Source organism: Coregonus lavaretus (genome assembly GCF_964263955.1).
Source record: "Coregonus lavaretus genome assembly, chromosome: 9".
NCBI lineage: Eukaryota > Metazoa > Chordata > Actinopteri > Salmoniformes > Salmonidae > Coregonus > Coregonus lavaretus.
In genome coordinates, this window is record NC_139996.1 from 14,070,974 (window position 1) to 14,090,591 (window position 19,618).

The 19,618-nt window shown below is 44.8% G+C and overlaps 1 protein-coding gene across 1 annotated transcript in view; it reads left to right on the plus strand.

Moving 5' to 3' along the window:
- spon1b (spondin 1b) overlaps positions 1-19,048 on the plus strand; it is a 107,784-nt gene extending 88,736 nt beyond the window's left edge. The window contains exons 15-16 of the mRNA XM_084168953.1: positions 8,803-9,072; positions 17,692-19,048. Of these exons, the coding sequence (XP_084025079.1) occupies positions 8,803-9,072; positions 17,692-17,861 (440 nt within the window). The 3' untranslated portion in view covers positions 17,862-19,048. The remainder of the gene's footprint in view (positions 1-8,802; positions 9,073-17,691) is intronic.
- The last annotated feature ends 570 nt before the right edge of the window (positions 19,049-19,618 follow it).

The window sequence follows — 19,618 nt, forward strand, 5'->3', positions numbered from 1 at the left end:
TTTTCTGGTTTTCAGCCAGACTGATATAGCATATGGAAAGATGACAATTTAGTCCTTATCAATAAACATAGCTTTTCTTTGTATTTGTATTTATTAGGGATCCCCATTGGCTGTTGCCAAGGCAGCAGCTACTCTTCCTGGGGTCCAGCAACATTAAGGCAGTTATATACAATTAAAAGTATTACATGACATTACATTTCATAACACTTTTCACAACACATTAAGTGTGTGCCCTCAGGCCACTACTCCACTACCACATATCTACAATACAAAATCCATGTGTACATGTGTGTAGAGTGCGTGTGTTAGCATGTGCATGCATGTGTCTGTGCCTGTGTGTGTGTGTCTCTTCAAAGTCCCCACCGTTCCATAAGGTGTATTTTTATCAGTTTTTTAAATCTGATTATATTTCTTGCATCAGTTACCTGATGTGGAATAGTTCCATGTAGCCATTGCTCTACGTAGTACTGTGTGCCTCACATAGTCTGTTCTGGACTTGGGGATTGTGAAGAGACCTCTGGTGGCATGTCTTATGAGGTATGCATGGGTGTCCGAGCTGTGTGCTAGTAGTTTTAACAGGCAGCTCGGTGCATTCAGCATATCAATGCTTCTTACAAAAACAAGTAGTGATGAAGTGAATCTCTCCTCTTTCAGCATGAGAGATTGACATGCATATTATTAATGTTAGCTCTCCGTGTACATTTTGGGCCAGCCATGGTGCCCTGTTCTGAGCCAATTGTAATTTTCCTAAGTCCCTCTTTGTGGTACCTGACCACACGACTGGACAGTAGTGTTCCTCTGGTTGTAAAAGAAAACCATACCAGTCCCCATCTGAACAATGTGCCTGAGGGTATTTTAACAAGGGTTGACTTGCAAAAATAAAACACTTACAGATTGCTGTTTAAATCTGCCCTGGGACCTGCCCTGTCTGGAACTGCGTGGAGTACCAGCATTAGCCTATGTTGCTACCATGGCATCCAAAGCCAATGGTGGGTGTCACGCCCTGACTCAGGGGACGCTTAAATGTTGAGTCAGGGTGTGTATATTCTTTGTTGTGTGTTTTCTATGTTTCTATCTATTATGTGTAGATCTATGTTGGCCGGTGTGGTTCCCAATCAGAGCAGCTATAGCTCGTTGTCTCTGATTGGGGATCATACTTAGGCAGCCTATTGGCACTAGTGGGTTGTGGGATCTTGTTCCGTGTAAGGTATGTTGTGTGTGCTACCTTGGACTTCACGTTTCGTTTGTTGTTTTGTCATTGTGTTTATAATTTAATAAACATGTACGTATATCACGCTGCGCCTTGGTCTGACCCGTCCTTCAACGAACGTGACAGAAGATCCCACCAAACGAGGACCAAGCAGCGTGCCCAGGCGGAGTGAATAGCCATGTCACAGGTGGGCAATTTGTGGTAATGGGAAGAGATATTTGCGGGGAGAGGACCATGGGCTAAGGTAGATGCCCAGGCAGGAGAGGTGCAACGGCAACACGGAGGAGGCCGGTCGAGGAGGAAGCCCCAAGAATTTTTTTTTTGGGGGGGCACACGGGGTGGTTGGCGGAGCCTAGTGTCAGAGCAGAGCCAACTCCCCGTACTCACGCGAGGAAGCGTATGACTGGGCAGGCTCCGTGTTATGCGGAGCTACGTACTGTGTCGCCAGTGCGCCGGCACAGTCCTGTACGTCCTGTGCTTGCACCACGCACGTGCCGTGCGAAGATGGGCATCCAGCCAGGACGGGGTGTGCCGGCTCAACGCTCCTGGTCTCCAGTACGCCTCCTCGGTCCCGCATATCCTGCGCCAATTCTACAAACTGTATCGCCAGTGCGCGTGCACTGCCCAGTGCGTCCTGTGCCAGCACCCCGCACGTGTAGTGCGAAAGTGGGCAGCCAGCCAGGACGGGTTGTGCCAGCTCTCCGCTCTAGACCTCCAGTCCGCCTCCACAGTCCAGCCCGGCCTGTTCCTGCTCCTCGCACCAAGCCAGTGGTGCGCGTCGCCAGCCCGGCCCGGCCTGTTCCTGCTCCTCGCACCAAGCCAGTGGTGCGCGTCGCCAGCCCAGCCCGGCCTGTTCCTGCTCCTCGCACCAAGCCAGTGGTGCGTGTCGCCAGCCCGGCCCGGCCTGTTCCTGCTCCTTGCACCAAGCCAGTGATGCGCGTCGCCAGTCCGGCCCGGCCTGTTCCTGCTCCTCGCACCAAGCCAGTGGTGCACGTCGCCAGTCCGGCCCGGCCCATTCCTGTCCCTCGCACCAAGCCAGTGGTGCGTTTGTCCAGTCCGGCACGGCCCGTGCCCGTTCCACCGGTGCCTGGTCCGGCACCGGTCAGCTGCTCCACTCCGGAGCCAGAGCAGTCCGCTCCACCGGTGCCTGATCCAGTGCCGGTCAGCTGTTCCACTACGGAGCCAGAGCAGTCCGCTCCACCGGTGCCTGATCCAGCTCCGGTCAGCTGCTCCACTCCGGAGCCAGAGCAGTCCGCTCCACCAGTGCCTGATCCAGCTCCGGTCAGCTGCGCCACTCCGGAGCCAGAGCAGTCCGCTCCACCGGGGTCCAGTCCAGCTCCGGTCAGCGGCTCCACTCCGGAGCCAGAGCAGTCCGCTCCACCGGTGCCCAGTCCAGCTTCGGTCAGCGGCTCCAGTCCAGACTATGACGTCAGCCCCTCTCCAGGTTCGGGGTCTCCCACACCAGGGTCCAGACAGGGCCTGGCGTATCGTGGGAGGAAGGAGAGGGGAAGTAGCGCGCCGAGGTCCAGACCAGACCAGGGGCGCAACAGGGAGGCGGAGAGTGAGAGGTCGTCACGCCCCGAACCGGTTTCCGCCTCCGAGGCGGAATGCCCACCCGGCCCCTACCCTGTTATGTTTATGTTGTGCGGTCGGAGTCCGCACCTTTGGGGAGGGGTACTGTCACGCCCTGACTCAGGGGACGCTTAAATGTTGGTGTCAGGGTGTGTATATTCTTTGTTGTGTGTTTTCTATGTTTCGATCTATTATGTGTAGATCTATGTTGGCCAGTGTGGTTCCCAATCAGAGGCAGCTGTAGCTCGTTGTCTCTGATTCGGGATCATACTTAGGCAGCCTATTGGCACTAGTGGGTTGTGGGATCTTGTTCCGTGTAAGGTATGTTGTGTGTGCTACCTTGGACTTCACATTTTGTTTGTTGTTTTGTCGTTGTGTTTATAATTTAATAAACATGTACGTATATCACGCTGCGCCCGTCCTTCAACGAACGTGACAGTGGGAGTAATGGAAAATACAGTGTTTCTCTATCACAGGTGAAGGATCTTTTAAACAAACAAAAAGGATATATAAGCAGTTGTTACAATAACAGGAAAATAGCTTCAAGAGCTTTGTCCAAATACTGATGGACTCAACTAACAAACAAATGGACGATCTGACCAGAGAGGTCCAGGACCTTAAGAACAGTTTGTAGTTCTCCCAGGGAGAGGTGGATGTCCTGAAAGAGACTTGCAGCAAGATGACAACAAACTATAAGCCCTCTCGAGATGACATCAGCACTGTGTGAATCATTATTAACTGGGAAAAATGACTATCTAGAGGGACAATCCAGGAGGAATAATTTAGTTGTGGATGGCATACCAGAGTCTTCACATGAGAACTGGGCCGAGTCTGAGGAGAAAGTAAGAAAAATTATCACCAAAAAAGCTGTAGATGGATCATACGAAGATTTAGGTGGAGTGTGCCCGCAGGTCTGGAAAACATGTAACCAGCCCAGGTGACAGACCCAGGCCGATAGTGGTCAAGTTCCAGAGGTTTAAGGACAAGATGGCTGTTCTATAGAGAGCCAAGAACTTGAGAGGAACCAACATCTTCCTCAAAGAGGACTTCTCTGAAGCTTTGCGCCATAGGCGGAATGAACTTATCCCACCTATGAAAGCTGCCAGAGAGCATGGGAACATTGCTTACATCCCCTACGACATGCTCATTGTCCATGCTTCCTCACAAAAGCCTGGGAGGAATGAGAAAGCCTCAGGGTCAGTAGCTTCAGGCCAACATCGCACACATATTTATTATTTTATTACATTATTATATTTCCGATAAGCTACCAAGGAAAGGGCTAAGAATAGCCCATATTAATATATGTAGCCTTATAAATAAGGTTCATGAAATCAATAACTTGCTAACATCGGATAACATTCATATACTGGCCATCTCTGAAACTCACTTAGATAATTCATTTGACGATACAGCAGTAGCAATACAGGGATATAACATCTACAGAAAAGACAGGAATGCATATGGGGGAGGTGTTGCTGTATATGTTCAGAGCCATATTCCTGTAATGCTTAGAGAGGATCTCATGTAGAATGTTATTGAAGTGGTTGCAAGTTCACCTGCCTCATCTAAAGCCTCTTCTTTTGGGGTGCGCTACAGGCCACCAAGTGCTAACAGTCAGTATTTGGATAATATGTGTGTAATGCTTGATAATGTGTGTTTTCTGGGTGACCAAAACATTAGCTGGTTAGCAAATAGCTGTCCTCTCAAGAGGACGCTTCTGTGACTAATGCCTGTAATATGACCCAGCTTATCACTCAACCAATTAGAGTGCATACCAATAGTGTTGGATCTGTGACATCCACTTGTATTGATCATATCTTCACTAATGATGCAGAGCTTTGCTCTAAAGCAATATCAGTTTCCATTGGCTGTAGTGACCATAACATTGTGGCAATGACAAGGAAGTGCCGAAGGTTGGGCCTAAAGTAATTTATAAGAGATCATACAAAATGTTCTCTCTAGACTCTTATGTTGAAGATGTAAAACATTTATGTTGATCTGATGTGTATGAGGAAGTGTATCCAGATGCAGCACTGGAAGTATTTGTAAAATTATTCATGCCAATTGTTGACAAGCTGTAATGAATACTCAGGGAGAAAAAGGTGTAGATTCACACACAGAGCATGGCAGGTGTTTATTTCGCCTTCGCAAAACGCAGGAATCGTGGTCACAGGCAGGCAATGGTCATACACAGGTAGGCAAACAGGCAGGAGAATCAAAAACTAGGACTGAAGGCTATAACTGGTTCTCACAAACGAGCTAGGAAAAGGCTTAGTAGAGTCAAAACGAACTATACCTCACAACGCACAAACAGAATGAACTGAACTAAATAAGGAGCTAATGAGACCAGGTGAGTAACAAACACAGGTGATATCAATGAACAAAAATGAAAGACAGGGCTACGTTCAAGAACACAAAGAAACAGGGCTACGTTCAAGAACGCAAGGTTGAATAAGAAAATAAATACAGAACCTTACATAAGCATGCACCTGTTAAGAAACTAACTGTGAGAACTGTTTGAGCCCCCGGGATTGATGATGAGTAAAACAATTGTATGGTTTAAAGAAATGATGCAAAAGAGGTGGCAAACAAGTCAGGCTGCTCAGCTGATTGGTTGACATACTGTAAATTGAGACATTTTGTGACTAAACTTAACAAAAAGAGGAAATTATATTACCAAACAAAGATAAATGACATAAAAAACTATGGGAAAAGTATTGAGTACCTTAAATTATATAATGGGCAGAAAACCCAATTAATCTCCAGCGTTCATTGAAGTTGATGGGTCATTTATAACAAAACCTTTCGATATTGCCAATCATTTCAATGACTATTTCAATAGTAAAGTGGAAAAACTCAGAAGTGAAATGACAACATTGAACAGTGAACCATCATATTTTTGTGAGAAAAAAAAAGTATAATATTGAAAGAGAAGGATTGCTGTTTTAAATTTGGTCAGCGGTGATAAGCCAAGCCACCAGGTAAAGACAACCTTGATGGGAAACTATTGAGAATGGTAGCAGACTGTATTGCCACCCCTATTTGCTATATCTATAACCAAAGCCTAAAGGAGTGTGTGTCCACAGGCGTGGAAGGAAGCTAAAGTAATTCCACTGCCTAAAAATAGTAAAGCACCTGTCACGAATTCAGCCGAGGCTGCCCCTCCTCCTTGCTCGGGCAGGTTTCGGCGTTCGTCGTCACCGGCTTACTAGCCACTACCACTCCATTTATCATCACTCCATTTGTCTTGTCTTGTCTTGTCTTGTCAATCACACACACCTGGTACTCATTCCCTCATTAGTCTGTGTATAAGTGTTCCCTCTGCCCCCTTATCCTTTGTGAGTGATTGTTCTTTGTGAGAATGAGTAGCTCGGTTGAGCTACACTTTCCTTGTATGTAGCCAAGGTGGATTTTTCCCTTGTGCTAGTTTCGTTTTGACGCTTGCTGCGCTTTATTCATGTACACTGAATAAACTCTGGATTTTGGTGTTTTACCTCCTAAGCCTGACTCCGTCATTCACACCTCAACACAGCACCCTTTGCTGGCTCTAAAAGCCGCCCAATCAGTTTGCTGCCTGTTCTTAGTAAACTGATGGAGAGGATTGTGTTTGACCAAATACAATGCTATTTTTCAGAGAACAAATTAATCTCTTAAGGATCGTACTCTTTTTTTTTTTCAATTTTCGCCTAAAATGATTTACCCAAATCTATCTGCCTGTAGCTCAGGACCTGAAGTAAGGATATGCATATTCTTTATACCATTTGAAAGAAAACACTTTGAAGTTTGTGGAAATGTGAAATTAATGTAGGAGAATATAACACATTAGATCTGGTAAAATATAATACAAACAACAAAAAATGTGTTTTCTACTCTTTTTTTTGTTGTTCCATCATCTTTGAAATGCAAGAGAAAGGCCACAATATAATATTGCAGTTTAAGCACAATTTAGATGTTGGCCACTAGATAGCAGCAGTGTGTGCAAAGTTTCAGATTGATCCAGTGACGCATTGCGATACTGGACTATTTTGAATCAAGTCTGCCCAAATGTGCCGAATTGGTCATTTTCAAGTACATAACTATAGAGAACATTGGTAATACAAAATGTACATTTACACACTCCCAGGAATGTCATACATGATGGAGCATTAGCTTATACACCAACTTTAACACATCTAGATGGCCGGGCGGTGTGGGTGTGGAGCCAGAGACACCAAGGATTCAAACTGTAGAACCCAGATCCTACATTTGAATATAAAAATGGATTTTATCAAACAAAACTATGCTACATTTGATCTCTGGGACCCTCAGGATGACAAATCAGAGCAAGATTACTGAATGTAAGTACATTATTTACCTTCAGAGGTGAATGTATCAAACCAGTTGCCGTGATAAGTTTTTTGTTGTTGTTGTACACTCTCCTCAAACAATAGCATGGTATTTTCTCACTGTAATAGCTACAGTAAATTGGACAGTGCAGTTAGATTAACAAGAATGTAAGCTTTCTGCCCATATAAGACATGACTATGTCCTGGAGAGTTTGCTGGTACTTACAACAGTCATGCTAATCACATTAGCTCACGTTAGCTCAACCGTCCCGTATACGTGACACCGATCCCGTAGAGGTTAACTACTGGCTTTCAGCATGCATATAGAGAAGGGCACTCAATTTGTACTGCACTGACTCAGATGACTAGTTAAAATAACTGTATAATAAGAAGATAGTTGGAGCTGTATTTTTAGATTTCAGTTTATCCTTTGATGTTATTGATCATAAATTGTTATTGAAAAAAACTCACTTGCTATGGCTTTACATGACCTGCCATCACATGGTTGGAGAGTTTTTTATCCACTAGAACCCAGAGAGTGTTCTTCAATGGAAGCTTCTCTAACATCAGATATGTACAATGCGGTGTCACTCCGGGCAGTTGCCTTGGGCCGTTACTCTTCTATATTTTTACAAATGATTTGCCACTGGTCTTACACATAGCTAAAATGACTATGTATGCGGATGATTCCACACTCTACATATCAGCACCCAAAGCCAGTGAGCTCACTGAAATTCTAAATAAGGAGTTACAGTCAGTATCAGAATGGGTGATTCATAATAAACTGGTCTTAAACTAAAAGCATTGTATTTGGTTCACAACATTCTCTAAGACCTAAACCTCAGCTGGAATTGTACATAAAGGGTGTGACCATTGAGCAAGTTGAGGAAGCTAAACTCCTACGTATAAAATTGGATGGTCAATTATCATGGTCAAGTCACATTGACAAAGTTGTTGTGAAGATGAGGAGGGGTATCTCTGTTATAAAAAGATGTTCTGCATTTTTGACACAAAAATCAACTGTACGAGTTGTTCAGGCTCTGGTCTTGTCCCATCTTGATTGCTGTCCAGTAATATGGACAGGTGCAGCACAGAAAGACCTAGCAAAGCTGCAGCTGGCTCAAAACAGAGCAGCACACCTTGCCCTTAACTGCACATACAGAACTAACATCAACAACATGCATGCCAGTCTTTCCTGGTTGACGGTTGACGAGAGATTAACTGCTTCTCTTCTAGTTTTTATGAGCAATATTACTGTGACAAAAATTCCAGATTGTCTGCATAATCAAATAATATTCAGCTCAAACACCCGTACATACCCCACAAGACATGCCACCAGGGGTCTCTTCATAGTCCCCAAGTTCATAGTCCCCATCTCCAATTACTCAAGCAAACAGCAAAATTACATTTAAAAAACAGATTAAACACACATTATTTTTGTTGTTGTATTGTTTGTATATGTTGTATTTTAAATGTGTGTGACTATCCTTGTCTATCAGTGTTTTGTTACTTATCATGTTTTGTGATTTTTGTGGAACCCAGAAACAGTATCTGCTGCTTCTGTAAAAGCTAATGGTGATCTGAATAAACAAAGAAATAAACAAATAAGTCAGACAGTCAGTCACTTATACGTCATTCACCTCTCTCTCTCTCTCTCTCTTCTGTCTCTTTTCTCTCTCTCTCATCTCTCCCCAGCTATGGACTGCATGGTGTCAGAGTGGACGGAGTGGTCCGAGTGTAATAAGTCCTGCGGTAAAGGCCACACCATCAGGACACGCATGGTGAAGCTGGAGCCCAACTTTGGAGGGGAGCCCTGCCCCGAGACAGTCCAGAGGAAGAAGTGTAATATCAGGAAGTGCAAACGGGGCTCAAGGGCCAGCGAGGAGAAGAAGAGACGGCGGGGGGGAGAGGTGGGCGGCGGGAAAGGGAAGAGAAGGGGCAAACAGCAAGGACGGGACGCAGCAGGTCAGTCATCATCATCACCTGTGTGGCATATATACAGTGGGGAAAAAAAGTATTTAGTCAGCCACCAATTGTGCAAGTTCTCCCACTTAAAAAGATGAGAGAGGCCTGTAATTTTCATCATAGGTACACGTCAACTATGACAGATAAAATGAGGGAAAAAAATCCAGAAAATCACATTGTAGGATTTTTAATGATTTTATTTGCAAATTATGGTGGAAAATAAGTATTTGGTCAATAACAAAAGTTTCTCAATACTTTGTTATATACCCTTTGTTGGCAATGACACAGGTCAAACGTTTTCTGTAAGTCTTCACAAGGTTTTCACACACTGTTGCTGGTATTTTGGCCCATTCCTCCATGCAGATCTCCTCTAGAGCAGTGATGTTTTGGGGCTGTCGCTGGGCAACACAGACTTTCAACTCCCTCCAAAGATTTTCTATGGGGTTGAGATCTGGAGACAGGCTAGGCCACTCCAGGACCTTGAAATGCTTCTTACGAAGCCACTCCTTCGTTGCCCGGGCGGTGTGTTTGGGATCATTGTCATGCTGAAAGACCCAGCCACGTTTCATCTTCAATGCCCTTGCTGATGGAAGGAGGTTTTCACTCAAAATCTCACGATACATGGCCCCATTCATTCTTTCCTTTACACGGATCAGTCGTCCTGGTCCCTTTGCAGAAAAACAGCCCCAAAGCATGATGTTTCCACCCCCATGCTTCACAGTAGGAATGGTGTTCTTTGGATGCAACTCAGCATTCTTTGTCCTCCAAACACGACGAGTTTAGTTTTTACCAAAAAGTTATATTTAGGTTTCATCTGACCATATGACATTCCCCCAATCCTCTTCTGGATCATCCAAATGCACTCTAGCAAACTTCAGACGGGCCTGGACATGTACTGGCTTAAGCAGGGGGACACGTCTGGCACTGCAGGATTTGAGTCCCTGGCGGCTTAGTGTGTTACTGATGGTAGGCTTTGTTACTTTGGTCCCAGCTCTCTGCAGGTCATTCACTAGGTCCCCCCGTGTGGTTCTGGGATTTTTGCTCACCGTTCTTGTGATCATTTTGACCCCACGGGGTGAGATCTTGCGTGGAGCCCCAGATCGAGGGAGATTATCAGTGGTCTTGTATGTCTTACATTTCCTAATAATTGCTCCCACAGTTGATTTCTTCAAACCAAGCTGCTTACCTATTGCAGATTCAGTCTTCCCAGCCTGGTGCAGGTCTACAATTTTGTTTCTGGTGTCCTTTGACAGCTCTTTAGTCTTGGCCATAGTGGAGTTTGGAGTGTGACTGTTTGAGGTTGTGGACAGGTGTCTTTTATACTGATAACAAGTTCAAACAGGTGCCATTAATACAGGTAACGAGTGGAGGACATAGGAGCCTCTTAAAGAAGAAGTTACAGGTCTGTGAGAGCCAGAAATCTTGCTTGTTTGTAGGTGACCAAATACTTATTTTCCAACATAATTTGCAAATAAATTCATTAAAAATCCTACAATGTGATTTTCTGGATTTTTTTCTTCTCAATTTGTCTGTCATAGTTTACGTATACCTATGATGAAAATTACAGGCCTCTCTCATCTTTTTAAGTGGGAGAACTTGCACAATTGGTGGCTGACTAAATACTTTTTTTCCCCACTGTATATACTGTATATACACCTTTGTCATCATCATCATTATCATCCTCTTCATCAAGACATTCATCATCATTATCATCCTCTTCATCAAGACATTCATCATCATTATCACCACCATTATTGTCATTATCACCTCTTTCATTCATGTCGTTGATACATGCTTTATCCACCACCTTGATGTATCCTTTATATCCCAAATATAGGGTTAAATAAATCGGGAAAGTCACTGACGATGATTTCCAAGTCACTCATCATTCATTCAGATTCCCCATAAGTCCTGCTGAGGTATTGTTTGTATCTCAGAATGTAAATAAAATAAAATAACATTTTATTTGGCACATGCGCTGAATACAACAGGTGTAGACCTTACTGTGAAACGCTTACTTACAAGCCCTTACCACCATGCAGTTTTAAGAAAAATGTGAGTTAAGAAAAACATTTACTAAATGCAAATAGTCTAGCCATTTGATTAGCTGTTCAGGAGTCTTGTGGCTTGGGGGTAGAAGATGTTAAGAAGCCTTTTGGACCTAGACTTGGCGCTCCGGTATCGCTTGCCGTGCGGTAGCAGAGAGAACAGTCTATGACGAGGGTGGCTGGAGTCTTTGGCAATTTTTAGGGCCTTCCTCTGACACCGCCTGTGGTCCTCTGTAGCTCAATTGGTATAGCATGGCGCTTGTAACGCCAGGGTAGTGGGTTCGATCCCCGGGACCACCCATACGTAAAAATGTATGCACACATGTCTGTAAGTCGCTTTGGATAAAATCGTCTGCTAAATGGCATATTATATCATTATACCAGGCGGTGATGCAACCAGTTAGGAACTTTTTGTGGATATTTTCAGTCTCCTGAGGGGGAATAGGCGTTGCCGTGCCCTCTTCACGACTGTCTTGGTGTGTTTGGACCAGGATAGTTTGTTGGTGATGTGGACACCAAGGAACTTTAAGCGCTCAACCTGCTCCACTACAGCCCTGTCGATGAGAATGGGGGCGTGCTCGGTCCTCATCTTTTTCCTGTAGTCCACAATCATCTTCTTTGTCTTGATCAAGTTGAGGGAGAGGTTGTTCTCTTGCCACCACTTCCAGGTCTCTGACTGCCTCCCTATAGGCTGTCTCATAGTTTTCGGTTATCAGGCCTACCACCGTTGTGTCATCAGCAAACTTAATGATGGTGTTGGAGTTGTGCTTGGCCACGCAGTCATGGGTGAACAGGGAGTACAGGAGGGGACTAAGCACGCACCCCTGAGGGGCCCCCGTGTTGAGGATCAGCGTGGCAGATGTGTTGTTGCCTACCCTTACCACCTGGGGACGGCCCATCAGGAAGTCCAGGAACCAGTTGCAGAGGGAGGTGTTTAGTCCCAAGGTCCTTAATTTAGTGATGAGTAGTCAATGAACAGCATTCTCACGTAGGTGTTCCTTTTGTCCAGGTGGGAAAGGGCAGTGTTGAGTGCAATAGAGATTGCGTCATCTATGGATCTGTTGGGGCAGTATGCAAATTGAGTGGGTCTAGGGTTTCTGGGATGATGGTGTTGATGTGCGCCATGACCAGCCTATCAAAGCACTTCATGGCTACAGATGTGAGTGCTACGGGTCTGTAGTCATTTAGGCAGGTTACCTTGGTGTTCTTGGGCACAGGGACTATGGTGGTCTGCTTGAAACATGTAGGTATTACAGACTTGGCCAGGGACAGGTTGAAAATGTCAGTGAAGACACTTGCCAGTTGGTCAGCGCATGCTCGGAGTACACGTCCTGGTAATCCGTCTGGCCCTGCGGCCTTGTGAATGTTGACCTGTTTAAAGCTCTTACTCACATCGGCTACGGCGAGCGTGATCACACAGTCGTCTGGAACAGTTTGTGCTCTCATGCATGCTTCAGTGTTGCTTGCCTCGAAGCGCGCATAGAAGTCATTTAGCTCATCTGGTAGGCTTGTGTCACTGGGCAGCTCGCGGCTGGACTTCCCTTTGTAGTCTGTAATAGTTTGCAAGCCCTGCCACATCCGATGAGCGTCGGAGCTGGTGTAGTAGGATTCAATCTTAGTCCTGTATTTACGTGTTACGTGTATGTGTTTTTGTGTTTTTCCTCTCCTGCCCTAATCACAGGTGTCCTTTTTGTTCCTGATTGGAGGTCGTTGGTGTGTCCCACCTGTCAGTCATCAGTTAATCTGCTGATTGCTGAGGTGGACCAATCAGTGGACATTTCTCCTGATTGCACCACCTGTTTCTGTTTTCTTACCCAATCATATCACACATCCCCTTGTTTTAAAAGCTAGTCAGTTGTGTTTGCTGACAGACTCTTTTTGTTTGTGAGTATGTATACGGTGGTGTCTTGTTTTTGTGTATGCACTCGTTAATTGTTTAGTCCGTATGGTACCTATATTGTTTGTTTGTGCCTGGGAAAAGGGGGATTTAGCAAGTCGCCCTTGGGCATACACTACCCGTAGGAAACCTTGTCTAAACACACCAGTTAGACCTGAGCGGACCACCCACTGTATTTTGTATGGTTAGCAGTAAGCTTAGTAGTTCTTGAGGCAGGCAAGATCAGTTTAGGGGGTTTTGACTTTATTGTTTCATTCCTTGGGTCCAGCTCAGCCCCTTTTCCCCAAACCATTTACTGTGTGTTTTTATAATAAACGTTTTGTGTTTGACGGTAGCATTTGGTTGTTGGCGTATTTTGTTCTCACTGTTCCTTGGCAATAGCCTAATTTGCATGAGTTATGTTACGGGCTTCTTTTCCATCCACCCTAGACTTTTAAAGCCAAGGGGTTCGTAACATAACGTGGGGGCTCGTCTGGGATTTATCTCAATGATACCCATACCACTCATGCAAATTGGTTTAGTGTCTGGTTCAGTGTTGAACTTGTCAGCTGTGACTAGCTGGTTTCGTGTGCAGTATTCGTCGGCTCATGTTGCTAGCTTAAGATGGCTACTTGTGATTTGGATGCCTTTTTGGAAAACCCTACGTGGGAGGTTTTTGATAATTGCCATAGAGTGGATCTACAGGCTTTGGCTGACCACTTTTCTGTACCCATACCAAGGGTTTTAGTGAAAGCAAAAGTTAGGAAAGCGGTGTTAGAGACATTATTGAACGAGCGAGTGCTTGCGTTACCGCCGCCTGCTGTTCCTGTAGGGGATGTGGCTGCTGCTCCTGTAAGCCCGTCGGTGTCTGAGGACGAGAGCGAGGCTCCAGCCACATTGCCCCGTTTTGACCCACTCTCCCCACTGTCCGACAGTGATGCCAGGAACGTCATTGTCAGCACGTTTCTCTGGTCCTTATGTAATTGAAAAGAAACTAAGTGAAACTGATTACGTGATACAGACTCCTGATAGAAAACGCCAATCTCGTGTGTGCCACATTAACATGTTGAAGACATACCACACCAGACCCGTCACTCAGATAGACAGTCCAGAGAAACTGGCCGAGACAGCCGTCTCTATTGCTGCTGCGGTTGTAGTGGGAGGTCATGTTAATGATGTGGACGGAGATGGTTTGGAGTTGCGCAATACTCAGCAGCAGTGTGCTAGATTGCCCAATTCAGAGATGCTGTTGTCTCTCCCGTCAAGCCTGATTCATTTAACGGATGGACAGACAGATTATATTGTGAGGCTATTACACAGCTTTCCATGTCTTTTTAATTATGTTCCAACACGCACAAATGTGTTAGAACATGACATTAATGTTGGAAATGCTGCACCTATCAAGCAACATGCTTATCGTGTCAACGTCTCTAAAAGAAAGATAATGAGGGATGAAGTTGGTATTTGCTGGAGAATAACCTGGCTATGCCAAGTTCAAGTCCTTGGAGTTCTCCGTGCATTCTGGTTTCCAAACCTGATGGGACATCCATGTTATGTATGGACTATCGAAAGGTCAATGCTGTCACAGTGCCCGACTCGTTCCCGTTACCCAGACTGGATGACTGTATTGACACTGTTGGTGCTGCTACTTATGAAACCAAACTAGATCTTCTAAAAGGTTACTGGTAGGTGCCGTTAACCTCACGTGCCTCCGACATCTCTGCCTTTGTGACCCCAGACCACTTCCTACAATATGCTGTCATGGCATTTGGGATGCGGAACGAACCAGCCACTTTCCAACGCCTGGTTAACACAGTATTGGCTGGAGCTCCTAATTGTAGTGCTTACCTTGATGATCTTGTCATTTATTCTACTGAGTGGTCAGATCATATTAACACTCTAAGGGTAGTGTGTGAACGTCTAGCAGCCGCTTCTCTCACCCTGAACTTAGCAAAGTGCGAGTTTGGGAAGGCCACTGTTACTTATCTTGGTAAACAGGTCGGCCATGGTCAGGTGCGGCCTGTAGATGCCAAGGTCTCAGCTATAAATGCATTTCCCGCACCTACCAATAGAAGAGAGCTACGCCGCTTTTTAGTGATGGTTGGCTACTACCGTAGTTTCTGTAAAAATGTATCTGCGGTAGTTGCTCCATTAACAGATTTGCTCAGTCCGCCGAGAAAATGTGTATGGTCTGCAGATTGTCACACTGCTTTCAACACTGCTAAAGCACTCTTATGTAGTACCCCTGTTCTTGCTGCGCTAGATTTTGAATAGACGTTTAAACTGGAGGTAGATGCAAGTGCCAGAGGTGCTGGTGCTGTTCTACTGCAGCCGGACCAGAGTGGAGTGGACCATCCTGTCTGTTATTTTTCGCGGAAATGTAACAAATGTCAAACTAACTATTCAACCATTGAACAAGAAGCCCTAGCTTTGTTGTTAGCTCTGCAGTACTTCGACGTCTATGTTGGTTCCAGTGCACTACCAGTGATAGTGTATACTGACCATAACCCCTTAGTTTTTCTCCACCAAATGTACAACCAGAACCAACGCCTTATGCGTTGGGCACTTGTTGTGCAAAATTATAATTTGGAGATCCGCCACAAAAGGGTTGGCAGATGCTTTGTCTCGTGTTTAGAGATCTAGGATTTTTTGTTATCCCGTCAGGATGCTGTTGATCTTTGAATTTTTGTGTGTTGTCATAGTACGTGTGTCGCAAACCATTGTGGTTTGCTCTTTTAAGGGTGGGAGTGTTACGGATACAGGTATTCTGTATGTGTTTTTCCTCTCCTTCTGCCCTAATCACAGGTGTCCTTTGCGTTCCTGATTGGAGGTCGTTGGTGTGTCCCACCTGTCAGTCATCAGTTAATCTGCTGATTGCACCACCTGTTTCTGTTTTCTTACCCAATCATATCACACATCCCCTTGTTTTAAAAGCTAGTCAGTTGTGTTTGCTGACAGAGACTCTTTTTGTTTGTGAGTATGTATACGGTGGTGTCTTGTTTTTGTGTACGCACTCGTTAATTGTTTAGTCCGTATGGTACCTATATTGTTTGTTTGTGCCTGGGAAAAGGGGGATTTAGCAAGTCGCCCTTGGGCATACACTACCCGTAGGAAACCTTGTCTAAACACACCAGTTAGACCTGAGCGGACCACCCACTGTATTTTGTATGGTTAGCAGTAAGCTTAGTAGTTCTTGAGGCAGGCAAGATCAGTTTAGGGGGTTTTGACTTTATTGTTTCATTCCTTGGGTCCAGCTCAGCCCCTTTTTCCCAAACCATTTACTGTGTGTTTTTATAATAAACATTTTGTTGTTGGCGTATTCTGTTCTCACTGTTCCTTGGCAATAGCCTAATTTGCATGAGTTATGTTACGGGCCTCTTTTCCATCCACCCTAGACTTTTAAAGCCACGGGGTTCGTAACATACGCTTTGCCTGTTTGATGGTTTGTCTGAAGGCATAGCGGGATTTCTTATAAGCGTCCGGGTTAGAGTCCCGCTCCTTGAAAGTGGCAGCTCTACCCTTTAGCTCAGCACGGACATTCCTCAGGTCAAAAGGTCAAATGTCCCATGCAGCCCACTCTTAATCCACCTGCCCAAGTCCTGAGAGGATCAATGCTTCCTCCCTCCCCCTCTCCCTCCCTGCCTGGCTGTGTTAGAGTGGCTACACTCAGTGCTGATCAGCCCTGTCAGGTTGATAAAGTGACTGGGCCTGCTCACAGATGGCCGTCCTGATTGCTCCCACAGGTAGAAGCAGAGCAGTCAGGGTGGGCTTTGTACTGTTGCATCCCCATAGAGACAGGCTTCTTTAACCTGGGACTAATGAGCTGGTGACGGTGACAAATACCCCCACAGATCTGTCTGGGGCAGCATAACCCCCCTCCACCACCACAACCCACACCACCCACCATTCATCATCAGTAATAAAGGGCGGTGGGGAGCGGACCGGGACTCCATGCTCTCTGGAGCATGGATGATTGTTCAGTCTAATGTAAGGCTAAGAATGATTGGTCATGAAATTAAGGCTTGAACATTGCACATTTGATATGTCTCACTTGTGCTTGCTCACATCAATTAATGTCATAATCAAGTAAGATATTTGGTGCATGATTGATTTGACTAACTAAGGAAAGCCACCTTAAACCCCAACCTGGTCTCGGCCATTTTGTATTATTCTGTATGTAAATCTGAGACACTCCATTTAGTATGTTATGTTACATTTGTTATGGTTACATAAGACAGTTGGTTAATTAAGGCAAAAACAAAAGGAGGGTGGTTGGTCGGGGTAGATGGGTAGGCATATAACACGGAAGTCTAGTAACCCAAAGGTTGAGAATTCCAATCGCATCACAGACAACTTCAGCATTTCAGCTAATTAGCAACATTTCAACTACTTACTACTTTTTAGCTACTTTGCAAATACTTAGCATGTTAGCTAACCCTTACCTTAACCATTTAACCTAACTCCTAAACTTAACCCTAACCCCTAACCCTAATCCCTAGCCTAGCTAACGTTATCGAGCTAGCTAGAGTTTGTAAAAATCATACGGATTGCAAAATTGTAACATGTAATACGATTTGTAATTCGTAGCATATCATACGAAATGGAGTTTCTTGGATTTACAAACAGAATAATACAAAATGCTCTGAGACCAGGTTGGAAATCCCGCTCTCTCATCTCATTGACTTGTTCCCACAGGTTGCAAGATGAGGCCCTGGTCCAGTTGGACGGACTGTACCAAGCACTGCGGCGGGGGGATTCAGGAGCGCTTCATGGCTTTGAAGAAGAGAGCCAAGAGTGCCCCCACACAGATCACCAGCTGCAAGGACAAGAAGGAGATCCGTGCCTGTAATGTCCAGCCCTGCTAGGGGGCTCTGCTGTCTATCTGTGTTTCTCTTTGTTAGGGCTGGGGGAGGAAGGAGATGCAGACTGTCAGTGTTGATTTAGCCTGGGTTGGCAGTCAGTGTGATGGATACAGCACCTGTGTGTTGGAGGGAGATGAGAGATTCTCCAGAGACTCCATTACTGTGGATCACTGGGCTGAGGACGAGACCAGCGTCAGTCATTAGTCTTATAGTAGCCTCCTCACTCAGCAGGCCAATGTATTACTATGTAACCAACACTATACAGTATACCACAACTTCACAATCACACACAAAACACGTTTTTTTACAATGTTATTTTTGTCTTTATACTACAGTTGTATTGGCTTTACTAGTTAGCACTGACAACACTCTTTCACTCTTGCATGTCTAACGTTTCTCAGTCAGAAGACTTCACTGGTAGTGGCCCTAGGCTTCAAAATGTGCTCAAATTATGATAATAACCATGTTTAAAAGGGCACTTGCAGATCTTAGAAAGAGCCACTTCAGTCCAGGCCTCCAGTCTAGGGCATCACACGGAATATGCATTTGGCATTTTTCCTGCCCCCAATTTCTTTATCCGGGTCAGAGAGTTGAGTTTCACTCCAATATTCATGTATCATTAAAGCAGGTCTCCAAACGTCAGTGTCCAGTTGATTTGAGCATAGTAACCCTGCTGGTTGAACCACAATACTCCATACAGGTTGTACAAAGTAGCTACGTATACACGGTAAGACTTTTTGGGAAAATCATTGTTGATTGTGTTGAAACGTTATTGAATGAAAATACCAACCAAGTAATTTATATATATTGTATCTTGTGTTTAGTTTGTTAATTTGACAATTATATTCCAAGACAAAGCACAGGTGAACATTCATTCTAGGTTTTTGTATGCCTCAATACATTATTATTTTCAAGACAAGAATCTGTTGTGACTTTTTATTCCATTGTAATACATGTAGAGTCTTAAACATGCCTCGTTGAGAGGGCGCAGCTCGTGTGCATCATTACATATTTTGTTTCTTTTTGTCGTTGTATTTTGATAAGAACGTCAACCAAGACTCTTGCAAAAGTCATATTTAGATGTTCTCTCTGTTATTTTAATCAGTCCTCTCTTCTCTCTTTCTTCTTTTGCCTCTACACCATATGACTATTTTGGAATAAATCACCTTTACCATAAAAGGAAACGTGAGAAATCATTTTGTGAATGTCTTTTTGCTAATTTCCCACCGTTTCTATAGACAGAGCATGTACTGTTTTGGCCTGTCCAATGATTTGGCCACTTGTACACTGCTCAAAAAAATAAAGGGAACACTTAAACAACACAATGTAACTCCAAGTCAATCACACTTCTGTGAAATCAAACTGTCCACTTAGGAAGCAACACTGATTGACAATAAATTTCACATGCTGTTGTGCAAATGGAATAGACAACAGGTGGAAATTATAGGCAATTAGCAAGACACCCCCAATAAAGGACTGGTTTTGCAGGTCGTGACCACAGACCACTTCTCAGTTCCTATGCTTCCTGGCTGATGTTTTGGTCACTTTTGAATGCTGGCGGTGCATCCACTCTAGTGGTAGCATGAGACGGAGTCTACAACCCACACAAGTGGCTCAGGTAGTGCAGCTCATCCAGGATGGCACATCAATGCGAGCTGTGGCAAGAAGGTTTGCTGTGTCTGTCAGCGTAGTGTCCAGAGCATGGAGGCGCTACCAGGAGACAGGCCAGTACATCAGGAGACATGGAGGAGGCCGTAGGA